Here is a 27,816-nt window from a genome sequence, read left to right as displayed (position 1 = left end):
CTTTAAAGCCATTGTGAAACCGATGCACTAAATAACGATGTTTAATGAAAAAACCTTGTGTAAAAATATGTATTTTCTTACTTAGATATAGAGTAATATTTGTTCTTAAAATAATTCTAAGAGATATGCGTACACTATTTGAACAACTGTAAGTGTCAATGGTTAAATAATGTCAAATTTTATCTTGCACAACTTAGTCAAAAGCCTTACATAGAACTAATAACTTTAATGTGTAACACATTAATATTATAGTAAGTAATTTAAGATTTTTGTAACCATAACTAAAAAAAACAAAATATTTTTGGCTGATGAGAACCATTAAAACAGTTCTCTCGCCATTATTAATGGTTATTTAAAATAATTATGGTGCTTCAGTCATTCATAATAAGTATTAGAAATGTATTTTGTCATTTAATGATTTGTCTTGTCGATTATGGTTGTTTCTTTTTGTTTTACACCAGAATGTCTATGTATTTGACGTTATGTGTAATAAGTTAATTTTATTTAGTTGAAAATAAAATAACAATACAAATTTTTTAGTGTTTAATTTTACATTTGGCTGTTTTTTCACAAACACAATACGAACGATGATTTGGTTCAATAACGCAATTGCCTCTGGTGTTATAACTTGTTATTGTATAAGTAGGCTGCATGATACTCAATTCTCCATCGCGTTTTACAATCGTAGCTTCATAACCGATGTTTGCCGGCGTCATCAATAATGCTAACACAAAATATGTGCTGTTAAGAGATTCGTCGTGGTATGTGTGCGTTCGTAAAATTGTCTTTAAGCTTAACACTGCGCATTTCATGCACGAAGTCGTCTCTATATATTTGGTTTTATTTTGTAAATATGTTACAACTAGTTCGATACTACGTTTTACGTCTTTATCTTTCTGATCGACGCTTGACAATGCATGACACGTGCACCATTTCTCGTCGACGTTTGCATCGGCGCAATTTCTGTATGGACTTATTTCATTAAAAATGCTATCACACTTTGGACAAGCTTCAGAATCTATTTTGTCCGTTGATATTTTCGACTTGACCATTATGTCCCAAAGTGTTAAGCGTAAGTCATACGGCGTTATTAAACGATTTTGATTGATTTCTAAATTGGTGTATTCTTGTACGTGTATTTTTCGAAATTCTTCAGGGACCCATATAAAAAGCATTGGTAGACGTTCCGCATAATACGATTCGGCTTGTTCTCTCATTTTTCCGTACCGCATCCCATGATCGCTTAAGAAAATTATAAATGTATTGTTCAATACGCCTGAACTGTTGAGGTTATTAAAGAAATTGACGATACCATCATCAATAAGTTGAGGTTTGTTTTCTAGATTATGACTGTATGAATTAAACCAAAACATTCCAAAGAATTTATCGTCCTTGTAAGTATCTGAAAACGCTGTAGCGTAATCGAGGATGTGATTCGGCGATGCCATTTTCTTCGTGCATACAAGGTTTCCGTACGAATGTTCTCCTGTCAGAAATAGTGGCCGTAAGTAATGATCAGTGGGCGACGTTTTATATCCGTATTTACCAAAAGTGTCTGGTAGTCTTAAGTAGTCTTCACCAGTAGCGGTTACGTAACCGGCCTTTTGAAATTGTGACCATAAAATCATGTGGTTACATTTATCCATGCCTGATGAGCAGGCTTTGTATATTGTTGACATATTCTTGCCAGTCAATAGAGACATTACATTCGGGAATGTGTTGTATCCTACCTGTAAGTTTATGATTTTTAATAATGTAAATAAAATCGTTAAGATAAAATGATATATTATGAATGTAATGGATATACATTATACTAAATGACTGGGGCTGATCGGCTGATATAATAATGATTTATAATTTCTCACGAATGGATTCCATGCAGATACGTAGTTTCAGCAACGCAATGTAGTGATTATCTTTAATACATTTTTGTAAACAACGAAATTGTAAATAAAATGTTCAATTAAAAACATCTATATCTGTAAATATATAAGTCAATATATTTAATTAAACTTAAAAAAAACAATTTAATTGGAAAAAATAATTAAATTACAATTTGAAAATTAAATGGTTTTTAAAATTTTATTTTCTTAATATTAACAATACTAACTACTATTAATTAATCAATTAATTAATTAATTAATGCCTTTTTAATTTTGGTCTTTTTTGTTCATTCAATATTAAAAGTTTTGTTATTCCAAATTCAGAATAGGTGACGGTGAATCTTCCACACCAAAGCTAGTAAAATATTGCGAAATGCTCAATATAACTTCACAAATGATCAAGCGAATGATTGAGAATTGAATTTTATATTAGATATTTCTATGTTACCTTGTTACCTTTTGGTATCCTCTATAGTCTAACCAGTCGTGTCTTAACATATAATCAGTCGTTTTTGGCAAACTGCTGTAAGCACGACCTCTTGAAATGGTATCCATTCCTAGTATTAAAATGTTCCAAGGTCTCTCATCGTCCCGTTTTTCATAAGTTCTTTTAATTTTCTTCAGTATTGCATATGCGTCTTCGTAGATTACTTTTTTATTTGAATTTTGTGTGCATTTTACAGTTATTACTTCCTCTTTTAAAACTGTTTTCGTTCCATTTTTAAAATCTGTACAACTCGAATATCTAAAAAAATAAATAAAAAATTAAACAGACATCTAAGACAGATTAGTGTGCTTCGTAAATAAGAGTAAAATACGTTTGTTTTTTTGATATTCGGTTCCTACTGGCACCGGAATGTTTAGTCTGGATCAGAAAAGTTCGTCCCCTTAAGATCTATTTTCGTGTGCTCAGTTAGAGCGATAATCTGCTTTACCGATTAAGAATGACATACTGAATGTCGCAATTATTTGATGTTTAGATTCAAAAGGTACTAAGAGCTTAAGACTTGATAAAGGAATTAATTTAAAAACTGACGAAGGTTTTCTTACTACCTATACTAACCTATTTACTCTACACTTAATAAATCACAAGGTTCATAAGTAACTATTAAAATTGTGTATTGCAGCCATAAGAATGTTTACATATTATTTAATACAATAAAAAAAAACATTAATTTATCTGTAAGAGTATGCTATTCATCGAGCATCGCTAATATTAGTAAAAATATGATGTAATTATAGTTTCTAAATATTACAAATATGTACAATGTTTCGAGTAGCCTATTCAATAAAGCCACATGATATTTCCAAAAAAGGACTTACATTATTTATGTACGTCGTTAAAAATGAGATTTTTCATCTCCGATATTTATAGTCGAACTCGCAAAAACTAGTTAAAAAAAAAATAATATTTTTGTTAATATGAAAAATAAATTTGAATTTAACTTAAATAATATATATATTTATATTTATAATAATATCTATAAATGTAAAATGTATTAAAGAGAAATAGCATACTAACACAATGAATATTTGAGTTGAAGTTAATAATTATAATCCATTGAGGAAAAGTTCTTCATATGTCATATATCTTCATAATTGTTAATAGGACGTGATTTATTTCATCATAATATTTTGATTATGAAAAGTGTTTAATAATGAAAGAAATACTTATTTAGATGATACTGCTGGAGTTAAGTATAGTAAGCAAAAATGAGAGTGAGAGAGGGTTATTTTTAGTGTTGTTAATAAATTTATAAATCCCATCAAGTACTATAGCCCTTTTGGGTTCCCTAGACTTGTTTACGGAAGACCAAAGTACTTCTCCTTACTTTTACACAACTTAGAAAGTATTCATAGACAATACATAACGAATATTAAAAATGATAAATATTATAGGATGGTACACGAGCTATCAGCATGGTAAGTGATGATCACTTCCCATATAATTTGCGCATTAATAATAATAATATCTTATGAATGACATTGCTGATGTACCATCAACCTTTGAAATTGTGTTGTGGCTCGCTCACCCTCATCCCACCGAAACACAACAAAAAATAAAATAAATAAATATTGTTGCTTGACGGTAGAATATGTGATGAGTGCGTGCTACCCCAAACACCAAGAATATATATTTCTTTATTTCATACCTTAATGAAGTATAATCTGTCTTTCCCGAAACATAAGACGGTCCAGCGAATTGATAGCAACATGAATACTTCTTCTTTGTATAATGTCTCATTTTAATTTCGTTGATTATAAACATTACTACATCATTTGATATCTTCTTAATAAATACTGTTCGTTGCCCACACCTTTTCTTAACATCATTCGCTTCTTTGAATTTCATCGTTTTCATATAATTTGGTATGAAACATCCAGGCGTGTCTATTAAGAAATCTTCAGTACCTGTAAAACAATTATTTGGTAAACATTATATGCTGGCACTTTTATTTTGTACCATCTACAAATTCTTATTTCTTAGTAAGGTAACTTCAAATATGTACACTCTTTTTAATAGAATGCTCGGCCGAAATTGGTTAAGAGGCTTTGATTATCAAATTGAATATTGTTATTAATATTGTTGAAATTAATTTAACTATTTGTTCAATGACAAATTTAAAATTGATCTACTGTCAAGCAAATAAAAGAATATCAATCCTTCTGAAAGTCTCAAAGAAAATTAGCCAACTACGAAGTATGTATTATGGTAAATAAGTTTATTTGCAAACAAATGTGGACTCCGTGATCTCCACACTCTGATGCCTCCTTATTACTTAGCCTCTATATTGATGTAATAATCAGAACATACATTACATTCATTAAGGAAGGACCACGATTAACCGGCTCTAATATTTTGAAAAACTATAATAATATTGGCAAATGTCTCAAGAATCGCAGCGAGTCTTTTTTTTTTTGTTAATGTTATTATTTATAAATATTCAATATCAGAAGAAATATCCAGGATGCCATCGTTTCATTCCCAATACAACTATATTAGTGACTATGAGTACATTTGAATCGTGATGAATTATATAAAATATTCCGTATACAAAACAAAAACAAAATATGTATATGAAATCAGTTGGTGGATACGTTTTCTTTGTATTTATTTTTACTAAATTTAACAGATAAACTTACCATTGAAAAATTGTATAAAATTTTCTTGTCTGTATTTCTGGATAGGCTCACTCGTGCAAATATATAACTTGGGATATATAGTGTATAGTATTGTCACAACAAACGAACCCAATAATAGAAATTTAAAATTTCTCACGCTATCCATCTTTATATATATCCATGACAACATAGCACTGAAATAAAATACGATTGTATGTTATTAACATTTTTAATAAATTTTCGTAAGTTTATCGACTCTACCGAATAAAGCTCAGTCAGGCTTTAGAAACAATGTAATCGTATACCGATACGATCGTATAGTATATATTTAATATATAGTATTAGGGAAATGGTTTTGGTTTTCTTCACTACAGATTTTACGCTCTGTAGTAACACAATGTAGATCATTTCACCCGAAAGGTAGGTGTAAATTAAGTAAACAAAATTATAAAGGCATACACCTCGATGCATTCTATAAAAAGAAAAAAAAACTTTAGATGGAGTTTAAGATTTTTTTTTTGATTAGAACTAGGAGGCTATTTTTATCCTTACAGTTATGAATAAAATATAAGGGTATAGATACTAGTATTGATAATAATACAGTTAGTAAATAGTAAATAATTTTAGGTATTTACTAACAGCATGGCTTACGCTGACTAAAAGCTATACATCACATCAAAGAACTTATAAAACGTAACATATATTATGGGGTGCCCTATATTTAAAACTAGAACATAGTACTGGGACGGGATAACTATTGGGAAATAAACATATAAAGGCCGGACGTGATAAACTATGATAAAATAAGTACATCAACGTAAAGCAATTGTTATGCTATTATATTAACAGAAAATGATTAAAATTACTGTTTGATAAGGATATTTCATGTACCAAACAAACTGAATTTTCTATTTCTCTTTATAAGTTTTGATTATAAAACTCCAAAGTAATTCAACGTAAAAATTATGGATCTCTTATCCGTCCTAAACGATAAACTATCATAATATCTATTACAAATTTTATATTTTGTTGCTATGTTTATTTGTTGCGTTATGAAATATGATGAACATACATTTTTGAGATGTGCGCGTAAATATGACTTGAAAACTAAATGATGAAATTGCTTGCAAAATCGCCATGTACCTATGAATGTGTCAAGTGGCTCGAAATAGACTACTCCACATCTTGCCTTATTTTATAACGAGCTGATTCTGTGGCTTTACCCGAGCAAAATAACCTTTTAGCATAAAAAATGTGACACCACATTTTACCACCCCGGGGGTTGAATTGTTTAATTAGTAGCCTGTCCTTGCCCAACACTATCTGCACACCAAATTTAATCTAAAACAATTCAGCGATTTAAGCGTGAAGTGGTACCATATACTTTCCCATTTATAATATGAGATAGGTGTTTAAATTAATATAAATTTGAATTGAGAATGTTTAAATTTTATTACATTAGTAGTGGTGAAAAGAGAAAAAAAAATATATTTTTTAACGAAACAAAATATGTTGTCGTAACTATTTATTTGAACTTCTAATACGCGCACACGCACCTTTTTATGTTATGTAACGTAAATAACTACGTATTAATAGTTGAGGTAAATTGTAAATGTTTGTCTCAATGGACACTTATCGAAACTTATTAAGATGAAGAAATAAATTTTATATATTGCACCGGATGACGATGTACCATAAATACTTTATTGCTGCATATAACATATATTTTTCAAACTATTACAGCAAGAAGGCTGTCTGCGTTGTTATTTACAAATCACAATAGATTTTTATGAATACATATTTGTATTCAAGGTCGAGGCAAAAACCTTCAATATTTTAATAACAAGTAAAATCTATAGTGAATGATTACTGAATGGGTGAAGTGTACTTTGTGCAGTTATGTGTGACGTTTTATTGTTATCAATTTCAATACTTTATTCAATTAACAAAAGTAGCGCAATGATCAGTAATATTTCATAGAGAGGTTGAGGGTACCTACTATATCTATATTTCTATATTAATATCATTTAATGTTATGAATGTGAAAGTAACTCTGTCTGTCTGTGTGTCGCTCTTTTACAACCAAACCAAACGGATGAACCGAATTTGATGAAATTTGGTGTGAATCAATTTTGAATTCCAAGAATATAAATAAATATTTGCTACTTTTTTGCCTAACACACGACAACCAAAACCCTAAAAGGCGAGCGAAGCTGCAGGTGACTACAATTTAATGATATACCTAATTATAGCAGAGTACTACAGTCCGTAAATTTCACAATGCTGGGTGAAGGTTTTTTTTGGTGATAAGGTTAGGAGCTTACTTCATCACGGCTTTCGAATCGGCTTGGAGAATACACACGCGGCATAATAGCATTGAAATTAGACTCATGACTTCTCCGTGTTCGAAAATTCGCTGGTCTTTGCATGGGTTTGAAACCGCAATCATCGGTTAAAACGCGTTCTAACAATTGGACCATCTCGTTTTAATATTCAATTATACAGTAAGTGTACTATTGCTATTACTTTTTTTAGTTTACTTTTGAAATTGGTATTTTATTACACCCAATAGTGTTGTTGTAATATATGAGGCAATTATGAAAGAACTGAATAAGATCACTTTTTAGTGATGAATAATTTATCTATATTTATGACCATTATAAATAAGATTTATTTATTTTTTAAATATAAATCTAATGAAGTTTAGATAAATTAATATTTCATTAAATTTAGTGCCATAAAATCGTGTCTTATTTATTAAGTTCGTCAATTAATATTTCTAGAAGTCCAACGTTCATCCTTCTAGAATTTATCGTAAGTATATCATAATTAAATAGAGTATTCGATAATGCTCTTGATACAAGATCACTACAAGATAAAACCTTGACATTGCTAATGCTCTGCCAAGCGTGAGAGCTGAATGTAAATATTACATGTAGTATTACAGCATTTGAAAAATAAACAACGTAGAAGATGACTATTGTATAAACATGATTGAGCAAGAAAGTAGTTATTCTGATTGCTTCTTCTAAAAAATGCTAATAGGTATTGCTCAACGTCTATTTTGTTACGAATACGGCGAAAATTAAATTGGCGACATTTGATTATTGATGATTGAAATTGTTTTGTGACGTTAAGGTCCAATATTTTCAGGCACAAAAATATAATTGGAATCTTATTCTATTCATATTTTATTGCTTTTTTTGTATTCATTCCAAAAAAAATTTCGATCGAATATGTTTAAAAAAGTAATATTTAAAATAACATTCAATTTGTTTTTTACATGTCACCTACCTTTGTCAAAGTAAACATGTAATTACTTTAAAAACTCAGATAAACAAATTTAGTTCTTGTGCCTTCTTAATTAATAAAAGGCTAATTTGAAGGTTAAAAGTACGGAAACCATTAGATTAATAGAACGTAACAAGAGATTTCTAATTACAAACAAAGTACCTTGAAATAATTCTAATATATTAAAATTTAATATTTAAAATAATTGAATTTTTTTTATTAATGTGTGAAAATTTTGTTTATGATAGAAACATACTTTTTATCACACTATAAATAAATTTGTATCCTCCTATTTAGTATTGGATTTCATTGTTTTAATAAGGCTAGTTAAACATCGCGATCATTACAGCTATGTAAATTGCATACATTATATACATCTGAAAATAGTATTTTAGGTGTTTATATGTATAAAAATAATCTATTATTAACTTGTGTAAAAATGATCCTTACCTTTTAAATATGAAAATGATTATATACAAAAATAAATCACTACATTATACTATAATACTGAATAAAATAAAAAATACAAAACGCACTTTAACACTTTTTCATTGTAAAAAAAACACGTTCATTTTCATTGAATGTTTACTAGGCGTTTTTATTTAACATCAATATCTAACATTTGTTTCGTATATATTACGCTGTATATCGTCAACTATGTAAAAATAGTACGTCCGTTAGTACTGATACATGATAATGGACTGGACAGATCATACGAGGAAGATATGATGCAGTGAATCAAATTGGGAAATCATGGGTTAACGTTTTTTTAATTAATTATCTCATTCCACTTAAGCATACGGATTAGCTAAGGCCAATAATATATTGGTACTATTGATTTTGTATGATATAAACAAATATATCTAAGAACAGATTGATCTTACTCTAAGTAATATTCTATTTGTTACGTATTCACGGCTGAATAAGAAAGTCTATATTGATAAAATGTGTTTTGCATTAATAAAGAAAAAAAAACGATTTTAAAGATTTGATCTAATAAGGATGCACCACTAAATGAGCTTTGTCTTAATAATATTAATTATTATTATTAAATAATTCGGTTTCACTTACGTTTATTTTTTGGGAAATAGTTGATTTAGCTTCAGAGGCTACATGGTAGTGATAAAAAGTATCACTTCAAAGCTAACAAACTTATGGATTAATAAAAGTAAAACAATTTTTGAAAGATGTAAAAATAATTTATTATTAAGAAAAAGAACTCAGTCATTTTAGTCAATAAAATTCTGAAAGACACATAAATGTTATGTTATCACAGTTTGATTTAAAAACACTTTAGTATTTTTTTTACTCTTACAAATTACGACCTGTAAAATAAAGTAGAAAAATATTTATAGCATTGAATTTATTCGACAGTCAATATTTTTTTGGCACACACAGAAGATTCTGTCTTCGTGGTTAACTGTGCAATCACCAAAACCTTTATATGGGGATATTATGTTAATGGGACCGACGATACTCATATTCGTGTCTTGTCGAGAGACGGTAGCTTCATAGAAAATATTTCGTGGTCTCATAGAAAACGCCACCACATAATATAAGTTAACTTTTTTATTACCAAAGTAGAAATGTATTCGGGTTGTATTTTGAAGGCCAAGATTCATGCAACTCCAGCATTTTTTTGTTTTTATATTTTTTATTTTCTTTTTTATACGTCCCACTACGAAGTAGACGCTCTTAATTCCTTCCGTATCTTCAACGTCAAGGGGATACAATTTGTGGCAACTACACCACTTATCATGAATGCCAACGTCCTGGCAAGTACGATTTGCGCTTATAACGCTGAATATACTTTGATGTCTAGAAGAATTATCGTATCTCTCCGATTCAGTAACGTTAGATAATTCACTTATTTCGTATAAAGTGTCAAATAAATCGTATGGGGTTACTAGTCGAAACTGATTTAATAAAATAGCCTTAACTTTATGGGGATAATAATATTTAAACAATTCTGGTATCGATAAAAATAGAGAAGGCAAACGATCGTCGTAATATGATTCTACTGTGAGTCGATGTTCGCCAAAACGAATGCCGTGATCGCTTAGAAATACTATAAATGTCTTGTCCAACACTCCCGTATATGTGAGACGACTCAAGAAATCTTCTAAAAGTTGGTCTGCATCCTGTGGATGGTTATTTATGTTATGACTAAAGGAGTTCATCCAGAAAAATCCGAAGAAAGGCCTCTCCCTGTATGTTAAAACGAAGTCGTATGCGTAATCTAGTAGCTGCTGACCTGACGGTACTTTTCCAGAACACAACAAGGAATGATTATTTTTCTCGTGTTCTCCCTTGAGAAAAAAAGGTCTCATATAGTGGTCAGTGGGTGACCGACGAAATAAATAGTCCCTACTGAAAATATCAGGCAATTGCAAGTAATCTTCACCGTAAGCTGTCACGTAACCAGATTTCTTGAAAATGCTCCAAATAAATAATTCATTGCACTGATCCATCTTTTTTGAACATTTGCTGATAATATTTGACAAATTTTGACCGGTTAAAGCTGCCATCAAATTCGGAAACGTGTTATCACCCACCTAAAATATCAAAATTTGTTATGAATATATTTAACACAAAAACTTTTTATTGTAACGAAAATGACACATCATTTACGATTATACTTTAATTTTGAATGTTACTATATATGTATATAATATTTCTTGATTAGTAAAGAAACCAAATAATGGAACATCAGCTAAATTGGTTTCTCATGTCAAAATGTTTCAGCGATAAAAATATAAAACATTTAATGTAGGTAAATCGATCTCAGCCTACGCATACATGATAACGTAACCATACAAAGTAAACAAAATAAATTCATCTGATTATTAAACAGCATATCTTTTTTCTATGTAATATGATAAAAAGCACATTGCTTGTTTTGTGTGCCTCGTACCTACTTCTGGATTGAACAAAAAATTTTTTTACCATTATAATTGATTTACTGAATGAAAATGTCTTTCTAAACTCAAGGTAATTGTTATAATTACACCTACATTAAAACTTTATGACCACTTAAATTGTACCAATTCAAAATTCGAGTTCGAAATTCAAAAACTTAATTATAGCATTGGTTTTACTCTTACCTTATGGTATCCTCTGAATCCTGGCCAGTATTTGTTTTTTAAATATGTCACAGTTCGAGTCATCGTTTGAACGAAACGAGACAAGGACATTGAATCCATTCCTAATATTAGCACGCTATATTTCCTTTTGTTTTTCGTCGTTTTATCTACGTTTGTTGTATTTATTTTTCGGCAGAACGCGTAGACGTCTTGATAAATGAGATGTGATTTATTATAGGCATTAACTTCGAAGCATTGAACGTTTATGAAATCACTCTCTAGTAAAAATAGTTCACTGTCTTTGAAATCTTTACATTCTGTGTATCTGAAATAAATGAGTTTCAAAAAATAAGTATCCAGCTAATGCATATTCTAACAAAAATAATACTTTTCCTTGAAATGATTCTTTTGAAATGAATGAAAATGAGTTTTGAGTAGTCTCAAATATAATAATTTTGATGTTTAACCTTAAAACATATCTATATTTTTAAAACACAAATATTATAACCAAAAATAAAGAGCTGAAATATCCCAGACATTTTGTGAAGGCTTTATATTAATCAAAACTTATTCTGTTAATTGATGTTTAGATGATTTTTAAAATCTTTATCAATCTTAAAATCGAATGAACCTCTAAATTAGAGTAATAATAACTTACCGAAGCTTCTTGTGCTCAAAGCCCGGTCTTGTCGATCTTTCAAAGAATCTATAGCAACATTTGTATTTAGATGTTCTTTTTAAATATTTTCTCATGTTCTTTTCCTTTATCGATGCTCTTATTCTAGAGTCTTGAACTCGTTTCAAGTAGACAGCTCGATTTCCACATGATCCTCTTTTCCATTTTTTTATCGACGAATAATTTACCATTGCGATAGGGATACGGCAGCCAGGCGTGTCTATCATGTACACTGCAATTTTGTTATAACTATAAAAAGTACAGTATTGTAAAAAAAATAAGAATACTCTTATCTGATCACAGATTGTTTTTATTATAAATCTAGGTGATGATTTACGAATAATTTATTTTAAAATAGGTAACATTAATCATTTGACTCATTAGGCATATCTACGAACAAACACATGAATAATACGTTCATGGTTTTAATTTTAATCATCGATGTATAATTTCGATGAGGTCATATTGAATGAACGAATCTCACGATACCCCTGGATTCCAACGTAATTGAGTGATTATCAAAAATATTATTTTATAAACAAAAATTATTTACCTAATTTTTATTACTCTGTATATCACTTAAAAAATTGTTCCCAATCTTTGAGAATAATTTTAGAAAACAACAAGTATAAATTTGAGATAAAATCGTTAGGTAGTAAATAAATTAGAATTTATAAGTCTCGTGAAAAAAAAGTCATCTTATATTTAGATTTAGAACGCAGCGTAAATGATTTTATAAATCGTATAATTGTATATTTCGGTTCCAAATATAAAATAACAATAAGCACCTTGTTTTGTCTCTTCGAATTCAATAGAATCCTGTTCACTGTCGGAAATGTCTTTGTAAATCTCATTTAATGGTATGTGCCTCATGGGTGTATCGTAATTCCGTTTCGTAGTCGATGGTTGTTGTAAAATCGAAAAATCTTTTAATCTATGATGATTCCGTGCATATGAAAAATGGTAGAGGTGGTATATTATAAGGATGAAGAAACACAAACAAATTGTTACCATCCATAGCGTTATTTTTACTGATTTCATATTCACTTTTCTCCTTAGCTTTTTGAACCTGAAAAGTAAATTCACAGAAGAAAAATTAATAATAATTAATATAAAATAATTTTGTTTCTTTTTATTTGGGTGGGTTAAAAAAATTTCGGTCTTAAGCCGAATTTGAATGCTAAAAAATAAAACTCTTTCTATTTTCGTTAATTTTTTTACTCAATCATAGAACTGGTTAAACATTTAATATTAAGATATTGCAATTTATTCATATAACATGTAAAAAAAATAAAATGTAAATCCTATCAATTGGTGTTAGATTCTATCAACAATTGACAGGGTTGACATTGTCGTTTTATTATTGGTTTTGATACTTATATAAACAAAGCATCATAAGCATGCAGTATTTCAACATTCTCTGCACAATTTCTTAATTTTTCTTCCAATTCTTCTTCGATCATCAGCATAGCTGGATTCAGGAGTCGGTAACCGAGGCAACTGTCCCAGCCTCCACAAGGGAACAACCCCACAATAGAGTCCAAAGAGTTAACAGTTTTAATGTAGGTTACATGTTTACATATGTAAGATGTTTGCGGATGTTAAGAAATACACGTTTAATTACTTGTTAGCTTATTTCCAAAAAGTATATTATCCATAACAACACGCACGTATCATATATATCACAAAATCTGGATATACTCGTAGTAAAATTATAATATTATTACTAATTACTGTTTTTAAAGTAATCGATACAAAGAGTAAAAACTTATTGAAAAACATTACAAAAAGAAATGTTTTTTTTTTTCAAATAATTTTGTAACATAATACTCCGTAGCCCTAGGAGTGAAGCCCACTTTGTGACCCGAGTCCCTTTATTCTTTAAATTCTGTACATCAATCGTTTTGTATCTATAGTAACTATAATAAGACTAAGTTATTGTAACAATAACTTTTCATCATTTTCATCTTCATACATCAACTTAGTAAAAAGCAGTAAAATTGTCTTAATCGATTGTCTTTGTCTAGTTTAGTGTTTATTATTTTGTGTAGTCGACCATAGAGGAGAGCTCCGACGGGCTACGAGCAGCGATCTGCTGGCGAGGGACCGTGGATGCTTCATATCGAAGTAATCAGCTCCCAACGGAGCGGATTCGTTTTAAGGACAGTCATTGCAGTGGGTTTTGTGGCCAGAAATTCCACTTAAGTACTAGGCCCGGGTATCTTTCTAAAGGTTTCCACTGCGTGAAAAAATGGATTTATGCGGGAGGACTCTGAAGTAATAATCAGTATATTATGTAATTACTAGTAAAAAAGGCTTTAACGTTTACTCTCTTATAAAGGATGAATAAGAATGCCAACTACTCAGATTTTTGTCTGCGAGATTCAAAATATGATATATTCGTTAACTGTCATACGAAAGATTTACTTAGTATTTAATGAAAAAATTTACGCAATTATACGTATGTTTTATATAAGTAGTATGTAGTGATTTTGTTTACTTTATTTTGATAGCACATAGATGAATATCTGGTATTGTGTAATTTGGTACTCAATATGTTTACAAGAAACGATAAACGATCATAAATCAAACTTGTTGGTTTAAAAAGTACTTTATAAAATGTCTTCGTTGCAAGTTTTAGGCGCCATTTTTGTGTCTAGTTCAAAGTTTTTTTTATTGTCATCAAACCCTTTTTTATTTTGAAATATACAGATAATAACAGTAAAAACATTTTGTAAAAATAAACAATCACAAATAGAAATAAACGTAATAAAACGTTTGAGTGATTCGATTGACATTTAAACATCGTTTGAAGATTAAAAATTCAAATAAAATGTCCATTTGCACATGGTAACACTTTAAAAAAAATAAACAAAATATATAGCAGAATAAATTTGTTAAAATTGCATAATAAGTTTTCTCTAGTCAAATTAAAATATAAAATATATTTTTTTTAATACAAGGTATATATCATTGCATTAATGTTAAATTAAATTGACAGAACAGTGTCAGAATGTTTGTGTATAGTACGACTCAATTTAGATGTAGCATCGGCATAATTTGTAAAACCGATCACATCCGAATTAAGTACGCTATCCCAAATTATCAAAATTTATTTTTCGTGTGAATATGATCTTTACACAAAAGTAATAACTTGTAATATCATATGACCTAATATATTCGTCAACTTGACACGTCGAATTATATGCACTTGCTTTTTTGGGTTGAATTAACGCGGAAATCTAGAGCAACGAATAGCGTCGAATGGCTCGATAGGGAGCTATTTATTTGGATTTCTTTCTTTAAATCGCCAGTAATCGGTTTTATTTTCATTTTATAGCATTTTCCGATGTTACAACTAATTTGTGTCGTACAATAATTTTGATTCACATTTTGTTTTAAATCACACACACATATTACAGTCAGAAAAATATAGCCAAAATTCACGTCGCTTAACAATAAGTGGTCGTTTTCGCGACTGCAGTCCACTCCACCCGGAAAGTATAAAAAAAAGGCCTAATCATCGAAATTTCTATCAAATTTAAAAAGAAAATACGCAAATAAATATAACGTATCTAGTATGATACTTCCAACGAGTTGGTTTAAATATATATTTTTTAATAGTCAAGTATATCCGTTCCGAATTTAAGACTCTCAACCCTCTTAATGAGGATCTTATAGGACTATCTTCATCGACACTAACGTGTGTTGTGACCTGTATTGTTTAGAATTTAAACATTTAATAATTTAAATAAGAACCGATTTCTTAAAATGATTCATTACAGCATTCCCAAATCAAATAAGTCGTAGGACTTTTATTGTCACATTGAATCCGGTAGTTTCGAGATGCGTTTGTTATTAACCAACGATTAAATCACTTCCTTCGTCACTCGCAACCTCGATACAATTTTTTGGTGAGGTCTGACGTCATTCAGGCACTGCTCGCGTTTTTGCATAAAGGGTAACGATTTTACAGTTCGCAACAATGGCTTTTCAATTATTAAGTTACCGTGCTGTTTATATTTGCTGACACTATTACGGTTTATCTTTTTAATTCTGCACCACTTCAATTTTCCAAGTTCCAACAGCCAGTTTGAAAAAAAAAGACACTTCTTATCTAAACTTAAAAATCTCATCTTCAAGAAATTGCCTTCTCAAATTAGTTCATACAATTTTGTTCTGAACTTGATTAAGAGTTGATTTCATTTACTGATAATTTCAACCAAAAATACCTCTATCTAGCTAAAAAAAATTATGCAACTCGCGTAACAATTGAATACGATGATATCTAAACGGAAGGAAAATTTTTAAGTGTTTCAACATAGCCCTGATAGATATTCCGTTGTTATTCATATTTTTAATTATTGTTTTGATATGCTTGCCTAATATTTTGTTGTAGTAATCGCAACTCAGAAATATAGACCTTCGCATAGGAAACAAATTATTTTTACCATTAATAAACTACGAGAAAACCCCAATAGGTTTTCTGAAAAACTGTAAAAAATAATTAACTCTAGTAACATACAAAATAAATAATAAATAAATAAATATGAGACAACATCACATACATTACTCTGATCCCAATGTAAGTAGCTGAAGCACTTGTGTTATGGAAATCAGAAGTAACGACGGTACCACAAACACCCACACCCAAGACAACATAGAAAACTAATGGTAATCTACATCGACTCGGCCAGGAATCGAACCCGGGACCTCAGAGTGGCGTACCCATGAAAACCGGTGTACACACCACTCGACCATAGAGGTCGTTAAAAATATATTATTATCTTTCGTAAAGCGTTTTGTTATGTCATGTTATGCATTGAGTTGACCGTAAAATACTATATATTTTTATATATTTCTCACAATTAAAACACACGCGTTATGATCTATAAATATTAACACTTATTGTATGTAGAGACGACCAAAAATATATTTGATTTTCTAAAAAAAACAACGTAGTTCACAATTCTTCATCTTTCATCATTTTCGTTTTCAATGCAACGCATTGAAAATATATTCTCAATAATATCAGAAGCCAAGAGAATTGCCTCACCTAGGACGTTTCAACTAGACATACCATTATTAAAAATTAGCACGTTGCTTTATCTACTTGATGAAATCACGAAGAAACCACGAACTTCGAAGGTCGTTACTCGTTAGAATAAAAACTAAGGACGGATTTCGAGTCACTAACCTTGATCCGGGTGTAATGAAACATTTTAAAATTTTAATACCAGCCGTCAACTTGTGTTTGAAACGTTCCATAGAGTTTATTTGTAGAGCAATGATTTCGTTGACACAGTAGCCGATGCGAGGCAAATATGATATTGTTACGAACGATATGTTTGGTAAACATTATCGGTATTGTTAATATTTATCAGAATGAAAAATTCTATACGAGTTTATAAGGCTTACACACGTGCATGCCTGATGCGATACCTTCTAGTCAAATGTTTTTAGAACTAATTGTTTTGTTAATTGTAATAGAGGTGCTGTCAAGGTAAAACGAATATGATGTACAAACCGCGTGAGAAATATTGTATTTTAACATCCCACGTCTATCAAATAATTCATACTTCAAAGTTCGTGACTAGAACTCTGAATGCCTATTTGATGTAAACAAATTTTACTTGTATATACTTAATTACATTATTACTCGTGTTATTCATAGATGATTTTTTTAAAGAAATAATTCAAACATAGCAATAGAGTAATTTCTTACAGTTATACTTCTATATCTTATTGAGAATATTTTTTTATCTGCATTCACATAATAATAATATACTTTTAAGTATATGCATCGATAATTTTCATTCACTACTTATTAACTCACATAGATCATAAAAAAACTTATTCTTTACACACCCGTTACCTATTTTCAGAATAATATTTTTTATCCAGATAAAAGTATTAGAAAGGCAGAACAGTTACTTTCATTGTAAATATTATTATTTAAAAAAATATTACACGTAAATGAAATCATATAGTCTATGTAACTTTCAATAGCTCATTTAATAGTTTATGTATGTTATTAGCGAATGATTATAATGAATTGACAATTTACACTAACGAAATAAGACTAAAATAATATGCGTAAGTAAATTTGAAATCGGATATCGCTATCTACTTATTGTGCAAAAACGAAATATCTTTAGTAAAATTTCAACTTGAAATGTCATAAAGGCACTGTACTTACCCATTTTGCTTTTAATCCCAGATATTTTCACCATTGCATATATCTATTTGGTTTTTATGTATTTAAGACCATTATATACCGTTTTTCTAGTAAATTCAGCGATGTTTTTACTCTTCTCTGACCTAGAGATCTGGTATTCAGATGAGTTAATGTCGATTTCATTGCTTTAAGAATGGGGTTAGTGCGCATGCTCACAGATTCTGTATTGACATCTCAGCAGACAAGTTTTTTATATACACAATACAATAGTATTACACCCCAGTTTCTATAGATATAGAAGACTATCAGTGAATTAGTAAGACTGTCATCATCTCATAATTAATGTATTTTTATTCGTATGTACAATACAAAGGTATATATCAGGTAACTTAAATGTTAAAAATATTTACTTCTTAATTGAAATGTATACTTAACATAAATATAAAACGCATGTGTGCAAAATAAATCTTGAAGTATTTTAAATAGAAAGATTTCATATTATTTATTTACAAATAATTTTCGACTAAAATAATTTGTGTATAACGAATGTACCTAACATTTTACAAACAATGGAATTCTTAAATAAACCAATGCATTATTATTATTATTAAATAAATAAGCAAGAAAACATTCAGAAGATGACTTTTTTACATGTCTTCCTCTACTATTGACTATTGAGTTCCTTAAAGTATAGTAGTAACTCTCTTTGTAAATGTTTCGTGAAATGGTTTAAGCCGACATACGGTGGTACACTATTTTGATCTGTAATCCTTTATGTGTTCTATATTATATTTGACGTCGCTTAACACTTTCCAACATACAGCGACTGTGTTCTGCGGCGAGTTCAAATAAGTTTTCACAGATTAGTTCTACTTAACTTAAAACTTTGTAGGATATAAAATATTTACTATTTATTTTTTAATAATTGTAGTCGACCACATAAAACAGCTCCAAATTGTTTTCTTGTGCCTCAGCGTATAATTTAATGTTAGAGCAAATATAACTTCATTTATTTTTTCCACAAGTCCCAATATACGTTGAGCAAGTAAGATCTATATATTTGTGTATAATCATAAATCAAAAGCACTGATATAAAATTATTTAAGTATGTAAGTATAAATACATAAAAAGAGCTGAAATTATGTACATATATACTATACTAATATGAACCGAAGTTTGCGGGTTCAATTCGTGCAAACAGCGTAGATGTAGTTTGCGAGATTTGTATTTATAATTCAATTCGTGCTTCAATGGAGGAATTATTCATAATGAATTAATAACAAAGTCTGATTGATGCTGACTCTAACAATTAGTCATTGATGATTATTTCTTGTCTATATTCAGTTATATAAAATTTTAACACAAAGAAAAACCGACTTCAAACAAAACACTATTATAAAACAAATAAAAATGTACTAAAAAGTAATAAAAATAATTTCATATTTAACATATTTTTGAGAGTCCTCCTAGGTTAAATGAAATGAAAAATATTAGACTACTTAAAAGTCGATTTACGATTATATAACGTAGTTATAGTTATTGTTATATTTGGAGCCGTGATATTAATGCAAATTTAAGACTTATATCGTTTTCATACGGATACCATCATCGAAAAAAAAATATAATTAAAATGGGACCCCACGGGAAGCACTACCTTTCAAACAAAAAAGAAATATCAAAATCGGTCCACCCAGTAAAAAGTAATGAGGTAACAAACATAAAAAAAAATACAGACGAATTGATAACCTCCTCCTTTTTGAAGTCGGTTGAAAACGAATATTATTGTTATTACCTACATCGTCTCCCCTCTATTTGATGGATAAAAAGTATTCTTTTCGATGATATAGGTACAAATTAGGCTCTGATGATCTTGTTGAGTTTAATGCCAAAAATAAAAACGCGTTTTTACAACGAAAAAGTCACCACTTTCCCTTGTTCCCTCGATGGTACTACACTGGTGATACAAAGCAATATACTCTACTGGGTATTGACGTTCATTGCGATCTTAATCCAAGGGATGCTGGCTGGCTGGACGCGTGCTGGCTTGCGATATCAAGGCCGTTATCAAAACAGTCTCGCGAAGATTCGAGGTCCAGAACCGCACTTTGCTTACATTTTTCACATCAATATCTAATTTCACTCCCGTTGTATACACGTAGGTACGTTCTTGCGATGACTATTGCTCATTGTTTTGGGATGGTTACACTAAGTACTTAATAGTCATAATAACGTGCGGTCCGCATCAATGATGATATAATGTTCATAAATACCCTAAAATCTTTGGTGCTGAGCGTTTTCTATCGATTGTATCACGTCGAGCGCTCTGAAGAATTATTACCTCTAATTTCTGCTTCCCCTTTCCTTAAAAAGTCAACGCGTGCTGGCTCGCGATGTCACCGCTTAACTATAATATTATCAATTCCACCGCGCACGAGGATATTCGGTAACTCTTTTGTTTGTCGTACTGCAAGTAAATGAATTCTCCACTAGCACACTCCCCTCCTATTATAACTTGGGTTCCTTCAAAAAAAAACATGAAACGGTATCTTGTAGGCATCGCTAGGGCGACTACCTATTGCTGTATATTCTCCCTGATTGTAATGCCCATCTTCGCATTCGAACTCTATTACCACTTAGGTACTATTAGAAGGAGTGGAGAGAAAATGTGCCACCTGATGGCGAGTGGTCATCACTGTGTATAGAAATTTAAAATTATTCATTTACCGCCAAAGCGCCACTAATCTTGAGATTTTTTGGCCCTTGATCCTGCAGTTATAATGTTCCTAACTTTTAAACCAGAACACAAAAATAATAAAAATTGTTTCATGAAAATCCTTGGTAGTAGAATGTATAATGAGTGGGTGGTACCATCCCATATGACCTAGCCCAAAAGGCCTAGGTACCTACTAAAGCTTATACTTTCATTCAGATGTTCACTGTCAAGCCTGGGATACTATAAAGCTAAAGCTTATACTAAATAAGCAATAGTGGTTGGACTACTTCAACTACTGTTGTGCTCACTTGTAACACAGGGTTTGAGCATAATTACATCATGGATTAATGAACATTTAAATAAATAACGTACTTAAGTTCCCATAGTCAAATAAATAAAACCGACATGATTGATACAGATCTCATTATATATTTTAGTTGTATAAAATAATAACTAATAATCATTATTTTTCTTTTATTGTTAGTTCAAAAATTCATGTTATTTTCTATCTAAAATGATATTTGTCATTTAAATATATTGTATGAAAAACATATTTTACCTATGAACTGTTTGGGTATATTTAGAAAATGACAATTACATATTTAGAATTTTTAAAATAAAAGACTGTTATAAATAATTAATTTATTTATTATAAATATACTTGTTCGACATTCACACACAACAACACACTATAATACAACAAGTTACACTCATTTTCACACATCACTAAAATAATAGAACACAAAATATATCAAAACCAACATTTGAAGGTTAACAAAGAAAGAAAGACAATTTTTATTTATGAATATCAGCTAGTGTAGATAATACTCTACGGTTGTACAACCGTCCGAATAATTTTATTGTCATATAAAATTAAAATCAATGATAAAAAAATTATTCAAAGGATATGACATATGAGAAATAAATTTGTATTTTCATTGCAAAAGTTGTTTGATTTCGACTTTTAAATAATGCGACACAATTCGCAGTTTCATAAATATATTATAATTTTAAAGTTTAATGATTAATAAATAAATTAGTAAAAATGATACATTAATGATGCTTAAAATTAAAAACTTTTGATATAGCTCAAAAGATGTTTTTACCGTAAATGGTGTCGAGTCTTGTACTGAAGCGTAGAAGCTAAATAAAATGTCAATTTTAAACTAAACGGTAATTTTGTTAAAAAGTAAATTCGAAAAAATAGACTTAGACATTAAAATATGTACAGTTACGTGTTTTCTAAAATCTTATTCTCTATAAAATTGTTTAAAATGTAAAAGTGCAAATGGAGGCGGGTTTTAAATTACATGTTAACTTGACAGCTATTTATAGATAATAAATTTAGAAAAAAAAAGATACAGCTATAAGTAATACTATAATATGTAAAATTACGTATTTATTTCAAGTTTTTGTATAAAACAATATGGAAATAAAATAAATATATAAATGTTGCTGTATTTTTCACGTTCAAAAATAGAAATATTTTTTTTTAGTAAAAAAAAATTAATAAAATAAAAAATCTAAGTTTTTGACTTCCAAGGCTCCTTGCCAAATTGAAGTTCCCAAAATTGAAGTTTTTGCTATTACATAATGTTTTTTTTAAGAATATTATTAAATTTTACTTAATTCAATTACTGAATTTTTAGCTTGATTGATTAGTTAATTGCAGTTGCAAACCATTACCCCTATTATAATTTCTCAGTCTTATTGCGTGTGGCTTATGATTATTTATACTTTAAGATAATCCTAGAAAGGCAATTAAGTAACATATGTTTTTTTAGTTTCTATTGAGCAAAGAATGTGTCGGATACAAAAAATGTAGTAGCTGTGGATTGTATACGGAACAAGTGTTCATCAACCGAATATAACGGTTTCCGTTATTGTTTGTTTGTCAAAGAAAAACAATGCGAGAATACTGGCATAGTCTATGAATAAATCCACGACTTCACAGTGGATTTTCTGATTAGTATAAATAAAATCATACATTAAAAAGGATACAGGCTTATATAAAATATTACGTTTTACAAAGATCTAAAATATATACTCATTTTATTCCTATTCAGAAAAAATTGCCTGCTAATAAATCTAAAGTTTTTTGTTAAGAAAATATGACTGCCAAAAAATCACAATGCCGTAAATGTTTTTAGTTTTACGGTTTTTGCCTGTTACAGTAGACAAAAACTGTAAAATTAGAAACAATTATCTAATTTCTTACTGAATTTGCAAGGATTTTTTTAAAAGAAACAATTATTTTACCTCATCGCTAGTGCACTGTTCATTTCCTAAGACATAAAAGTGTTCATTAGACTTTAAATTCTATCGAGTGTATGATAATTGAACAGTTGAGATCTTTGCGGGTACGATTTATCCCTGATGTTATCTTCGAGTTTTCATGGTAGTTGCGGTGGTGCTGAGCATTCTGGAAATACATTTTTATTTATGTTAATAGTTTTAAAGGTATAAGAAGAATTTAGATATTGTATTATATCTCGTTTATTACAAAAGCTTATGCGCATGCGCCATCGTAAATACATCATTAACTCTATGCGGAATGTCATACCGGCTAATCGATGTTCTAACAAAAGAAAAAGAAATCTTATAGGATTATGAAGTATAATCTTTTCTGTTATTGAATATAAAAAAGACTTGTTTTTATAATACTTTTTAAATACATTGAAAATATTACATTGAAGTAACGGTCAAACATCGTGACAAATGTGCTATTGAGGTGCGCTGAGGTATTTAGGGCGTGTTTGGGCAGGTGACGGTTGTTCTCTAATTGGGTATTGCATAGGACCACCAGTACTTATGTCTTCAAAATATATTTTTATGCTAGTAATTCATTCCAGGTTTGTTCAAATATCGTAAGAGTCAAATGACAACAATAGTCTTTATATTCTTATTAATAAACTTTTCTGAAGTTTTACATGTACTTACGAGAAAAATATATTTAGACTATCCAGGAACATTTTAAAATTTAAAAATTAAGTTGAAAATTTTCGTTGGATTTAAAAATTGTAGATTTATTTTTATTTTACTTGCTTTGTGAGACGAATATTTTTCTTATCAAATTTATTGAATTCACACTGAATATATTCTGATAAATCTCATGACTGTACATTTTTTTTTTTAAATATAAAACGCAACAATAAACGTTCGTTAATCCAAGCTTTCGAGCCATTTCTTTTTATGTACAGTAATAAATGGTTGTGGAGTTGTTAAAGTATTTTCGTGACCATATCAAATGTAATCGGGTTTCGAACTGAAGGATTAATAAATATGAATTGATATTTTATTGATTTTTACACTGCGCTTATAAAATACACCATCGTCCTGGTTTTATAATGACACGGTACTTTTTATACTTCAAAAAGATTTGGCTTTAATAAAACTATAGTCATGTTATTTTATTACATCTTGACAGTCTTGATTTCTTTTTATGTGTGTTACAATATGATACTCACTTTAAAAAAAAAATACGAGTACGATTCGATTTCATTTTATATTATAATTACGATGGCAATATACTGGATGCGATTCGTTTCACATATTTATTTGTGGTAGTTAGGCTTTACTTGGTGGTAGGATTTTGTATCACTCATCAGATATTTTACAGCCAAACAGCAGTACTCAGTACTATTGTGTTCGAATGATAAGTGAGCCAGGTAACTACAGGCACATGGAACATATGATTTTAGTTACCAGGTTGGTGGCTCATTGGGGATATATCGAGTAGTTAATTTCTTATAGCGCCACTGACTGTGGGTGACCATGTACCATCAGGTGGCCTGGATGCCCGTCTGCCTACCATTGTCATAAAAAAAAATTAAATCATGCTCATTATTTAGCGATTGCTGCTATGTTATATTATGAACATAGCAGCAATGCTTGTTATTGTAGGGCATAAAAATATAGTGTTTTTATCCAAAATTCTGAGCTGTAAAATTAGAAAAAACATCAAACATAATGTGGATTTTTTATTGTTATTATCATTACAGTTTCTATTGCTTTAAGATGACTGGCATATAATGTGTGTCATATGATTGCGCTTTGAATACTTGCGAATTGGGCTCAGTGGAGCTCTTCTGTAAATCTAAACTCGAAACTGTAGAATACAATGCGCCAGACAGTGATATGCGATAATGACTATTATAAATATTATTTTAAAAGTGAGTATCGGTTAGGTCGCTTTACTGGTGAATTCGAAGTGAGCTCTTACAGAATAAGACTGTTTGTATTTCGCTACAAATGAAATACGTTTCTTGTTTCATTCAAGTGAAGTTAGTGAAGTATATATTGATAATTAAAAATAACAAAAATAACTTGTATGAGAGCAGTCTGTCTGTATGTCTGTCTGATTTACTCCAATGCAGGTAAGTAGATCAGAATTTCGTGAAATTAGACACATATAGGTTTCTTCACGATATTTTCCTTCACCTACGAGCACGAGATGAATTATACACAATCAGCACATGAAAATTCAGTGCTGCTTGCCTGGGTTTGAATCCGCAACCATCGATTAGGACGTACGCGTTCTAACCACTGGGCCATCTCGGAATAAGTATAATGTTTCTCTATTTACATCAGTAGTAAATGTGATAGTGTTTGATAGTTTTAGTCCTTCTTGTTATACACACTATAGTTACAAACGACGAATGAAATGATATCAATGACGCATTTATCCAGTTCATGTGGCACTTACAACAGGAAATGTAGGTGATTATCATCCATTGATCGTTGCATACGAATGTTGTTTTAGCGAGATGTACATAAGTTAGTGTAATGAAACAAACCGGCCTAACCACGCATCCCATAAAGGGGATTTTTGTTAGGTTTATCCAGCCCTGTCCTAAGTACAACAAGCGCCCGAGTGCTGATATTGCTTATCAGAGGTGTGGCGACCGCATGTTTATTTTGTTAACCTTGCAATCCGCATGAAGACGGGCTTGAGCGTATTCATCAAGGAAGAATTAAGCGCCTCAATTGACGTGGTATCTTGGAATCGAATCACCAATAAAAGTTAGGTAGGTTGTAGATGACAATCTGACAAATTAGTTCCAGACAAACCGTGAAACCTTTTACAGCCTGAGATACTTCGAATAAGTATGTGTGTGTGTGTGTGTTTTTTTTATGATATAGGTTGGCGGACGACCATATGGGCCACAGGATGGTAAGTGGTCACCATCACCCATAGACAATGGTGCTGTAAGAAATATTAACTATTCTTTACATCGTCAATGGGCCGCCAACCTTGGGAACTAAGATGTTATGTCCCTTGTGCCTGTAGTTACACTGGCTCACTCACCCTTCAAACCAGAACACAACAATACTGAGTACTGTTATTTGGCGGAAGAATAACTGATGAGTGGGTGGTACCTACCCAGACGGGCTGGCACAAAGCCCTACCACCAAGTATATAGTGTGTGTGTGTGTGTGTGTGTGTGTGTGTGTGTGTGTGTGTGTGTGTGTGTGTGGGTTGATTATGAATATGTATGCGAGTAGACTCACTGCAGACGGCGCAGGCTATCTCGTCGCTGTTGTCGCCGCAGCCGTCGCGGCCCGAGCACGCGACCGCCGTGCTGCGACAGCGCCCGTTCCCGCACCGCAGTGGACAGAAGTCCGCTGCACGCCAACTGAGAATACACCATTACTTTACTATTTAGCTTTCTTTTAAATTTTATTAATAAAAATAAACTAACATGCTGTAATATAGACACTGTAATACAGTAATGCTTGGCTTAAGACAAATGCAGATGTTCATCTAACACAATTAGTTACTATATGAAATTTTAGTAAGGCTAGACAACTTGATCTGCGGTCGAGATGTTCAAACCTCTAAGTCATGTTGGACCATGAAAATTTAATGACAAAATATTTATTTACTTAGTAATATTATTTATTTCCGATTTAGTTCAAGATTTATTTGTTATATATTTTATAGTATATATATTTTAGTAGAAAATAAAAAACCTAAGTCTAGACGAAAACGATTGAATTTGGAGTACATTAAAAAAGGTCTCGTAGATTTTTAAAACTGTTATCCCAAAAAAATCTATGAGCGATCAGTATATGTGCTTCCTAGTAGTTTCCAGTGGCCAATTCCACAAAACGTCTACAATCATAAAATGTAACTACGATTTCTTATATTTACCGTGATTGTTCATTGCATAGATGCGGAGGCTCATCGGAGCCGTCCTTGCAGGAGATTATGGCATTGCAGAACTCGTATTCCGGTAAGCATTCACCCGACCCGCAGCGGAATGTGTGTCGCGGACAACTGGAAAAACACGATCGTACTGTTATACAACTTACAAAACTAGCCTCGACATCAACCTGTTGCGCACATTTACGGAATCTATTAATTCCACTACATTTTTCTACAATTTCTCGAGGAAAAACGTTACATTGTGATATAAACACAAAATTGATGACCAGTTGATTTGCATTTGTCGGCTACTTCGGGGCCCCAAGACATGGGTCAAGTTATATTTGTTCTAGATCCAATGGCTCACCCTCTTCTCCTGGTGGCTCGGCAGTTCCTCTCGTCCTCCCCGCCCGGGCACTGCGCGACGCCGTCACAGCGCGAGGCGCGCGACACGCATGGCGAGCCCGCTCCTCCGCAGCGAAACGCGTGTATTGGGCAACGCTCGCCGGTACCATCTGTAAGAATGTCGGATTATGTTTTTCTTTTGTTATTAAGCAGGATGTTGAGCACGGCCGTCTGATAGTTAATTTTGTCTGTTTCTTCCATATCAATATAATTGCGACCGTATAATTTCCAATATATTAACGATGATATCTTTTCTCACCACTTCTCTCACTTACACACACAATTATAAAAAAATAATAAATACATAAGTGCATCA

The 27,816-nt window shown here is 30.8% G+C and overlaps 3 protein-coding genes across 5 annotated transcripts in view; all 3 read right to left on the bottom strand.

Moving 5' to 3' along the window:
• Nucleotides 1-528: 528 nt before the first annotated feature.
• LOC124533701 lies at nucleotides 529-9,009 on the bottom strand. Its single transcript, XM_047109148.1, has 5 exons — nucleotides 8,748-9,009; nucleotides 5,028-5,200; nucleotides 4,037-4,295; nucleotides 2,340-2,628; nucleotides 529-1,730 (listed from the first exon to the last, which is right to left on the bottom strand). Exons 2-5 carry the CDS (start codon nucleotides 5,194-5,196, stop codon nucleotides 537-539), a joined length of 1,911 nt encoding a protein of 636 aa, XP_046965104.1. The 5' UTR covers nucleotides 5,197-5,200; nucleotides 8,748-9,009; the 3' UTR covers nucleotides 529-536.
• Nucleotides 9,010-9,522: 513 nt separating this feature from the next.
• On the bottom strand, nucleotides 9,523-18,430 carry LOC124533921. 2 transcript variants are annotated; one of them, XM_047109509.1, is made up of 5 exons: nucleotides 18,256-18,430; nucleotides 12,845-13,125; nucleotides 12,039-12,288; nucleotides 11,402-11,705; nucleotides 9,523-10,852 (listed from the first exon to the last, which is right to left on the bottom strand). In XM_047109509.1, the coding sequence occupies exons 2-5, from the start codon at nucleotides 13,095-13,097 to the stop codon at nucleotides 9,647-9,649; spliced, it is 2,013 nt and encodes a 670-aa protein (XP_046965465.1). In that variant the 5' UTR covers nucleotides 13,098-13,125; nucleotides 18,256-18,430; the 3' UTR covers nucleotides 9,523-9,646. The 2 variants fall into 2 exon arrangements, with proteins under 2 accessions (XP_046965465.1, XP_046965466.1); XM_047109510.1 differs by having other exon boundaries at nucleotides 13,068-13,125.
• Nucleotides 18,431-22,969: 4,539 nt separating this feature from the next.
• The window catches only part of LOC124533782, a 36,601-nt gene continuing 31,754 nt past the window's right edge, over nucleotides 22,970-27,816 (bottom strand). For both annotated transcript variants that reach the window (XM_047109292.1, XM_047109293.1), the window contains exons 7-10: nucleotides 27,463-27,610; nucleotides 27,102-27,227; nucleotides 26,459-26,583; nucleotides 22,970-23,369 (exon numbers count right to left, since the gene is read on the bottom strand). In XM_047109292.1, the coding sequence (XP_046965248.1) occupies nucleotides 23,341-23,369; nucleotides 26,459-26,583; nucleotides 27,102-27,227; nucleotides 27,463-27,610 (428 nt within the window). In that variant the 3' untranslated portion in view covers nucleotides 22,970-23,340. The remainder of the gene's footprint in view (nucleotides 23,370-26,458; nucleotides 26,584-27,101; nucleotides 27,228-27,462; nucleotides 27,611-27,816) is intronic.

The sequence above is a fragment of the Vanessa cardui genome, chromosome 11, assembly GCF_905220365.1.
Source record: "Vanessa cardui chromosome 11, ilVanCard2.1, whole genome shotgun sequence".
Lineage (NCBI taxonomy): Eukaryota > Metazoa > Arthropoda > Insecta > Lepidoptera > Nymphalidae > Vanessa > Vanessa cardui.
This window is presented reverse-complemented; position numbering and strand designations above follow the sequence as displayed.

Excerpts from the sequence above, each read along its gene's own strand:
- LOC124533701 (XM_047109148.1), bottom strand. The coding sequence starts at position 5,196 with ATGTTGTCATGGATATATATAAAGATGGATAGCGTGAGAAATTTTAAA. Across the intron at positions 4,296-5,027 it reads TTTTATACAATTTTTCAATG|GTACTGAAGATTTCTTAATA; the intron begins GTAAGTTTATCT and ends ATTGTTTTACAG. Across the intron at positions 2,629-4,036 it reads ACAGATTATACTTCATTAAG|ATATTCGAGTTGTACAGATT; the intron begins GTATGAAATAAA and ends TTATTTTTTTAG.
- LOC124533921 (XM_047109509.1), bottom strand. The coding sequence starts at position 13,097 with ATGAAATCAGTAAAAATAACGCTATGGATGGTAACAATTTGTTTGTGT. Across the intron at positions 12,289-12,844 it reads ATTCGAAGAGACAAAACAAG|TGTACATGATAGACACGCCT; the intron begins GTGCTTATTGTT and ends ACAAAATTGCAG. Across the intron at positions 10,853-11,401 it reads GATTCAGAGGATACCATAAG|GTGGGTGATAACACGTTTCC; the intron begins GTAAGAGTAAAA and ends TTGATATTTTAG.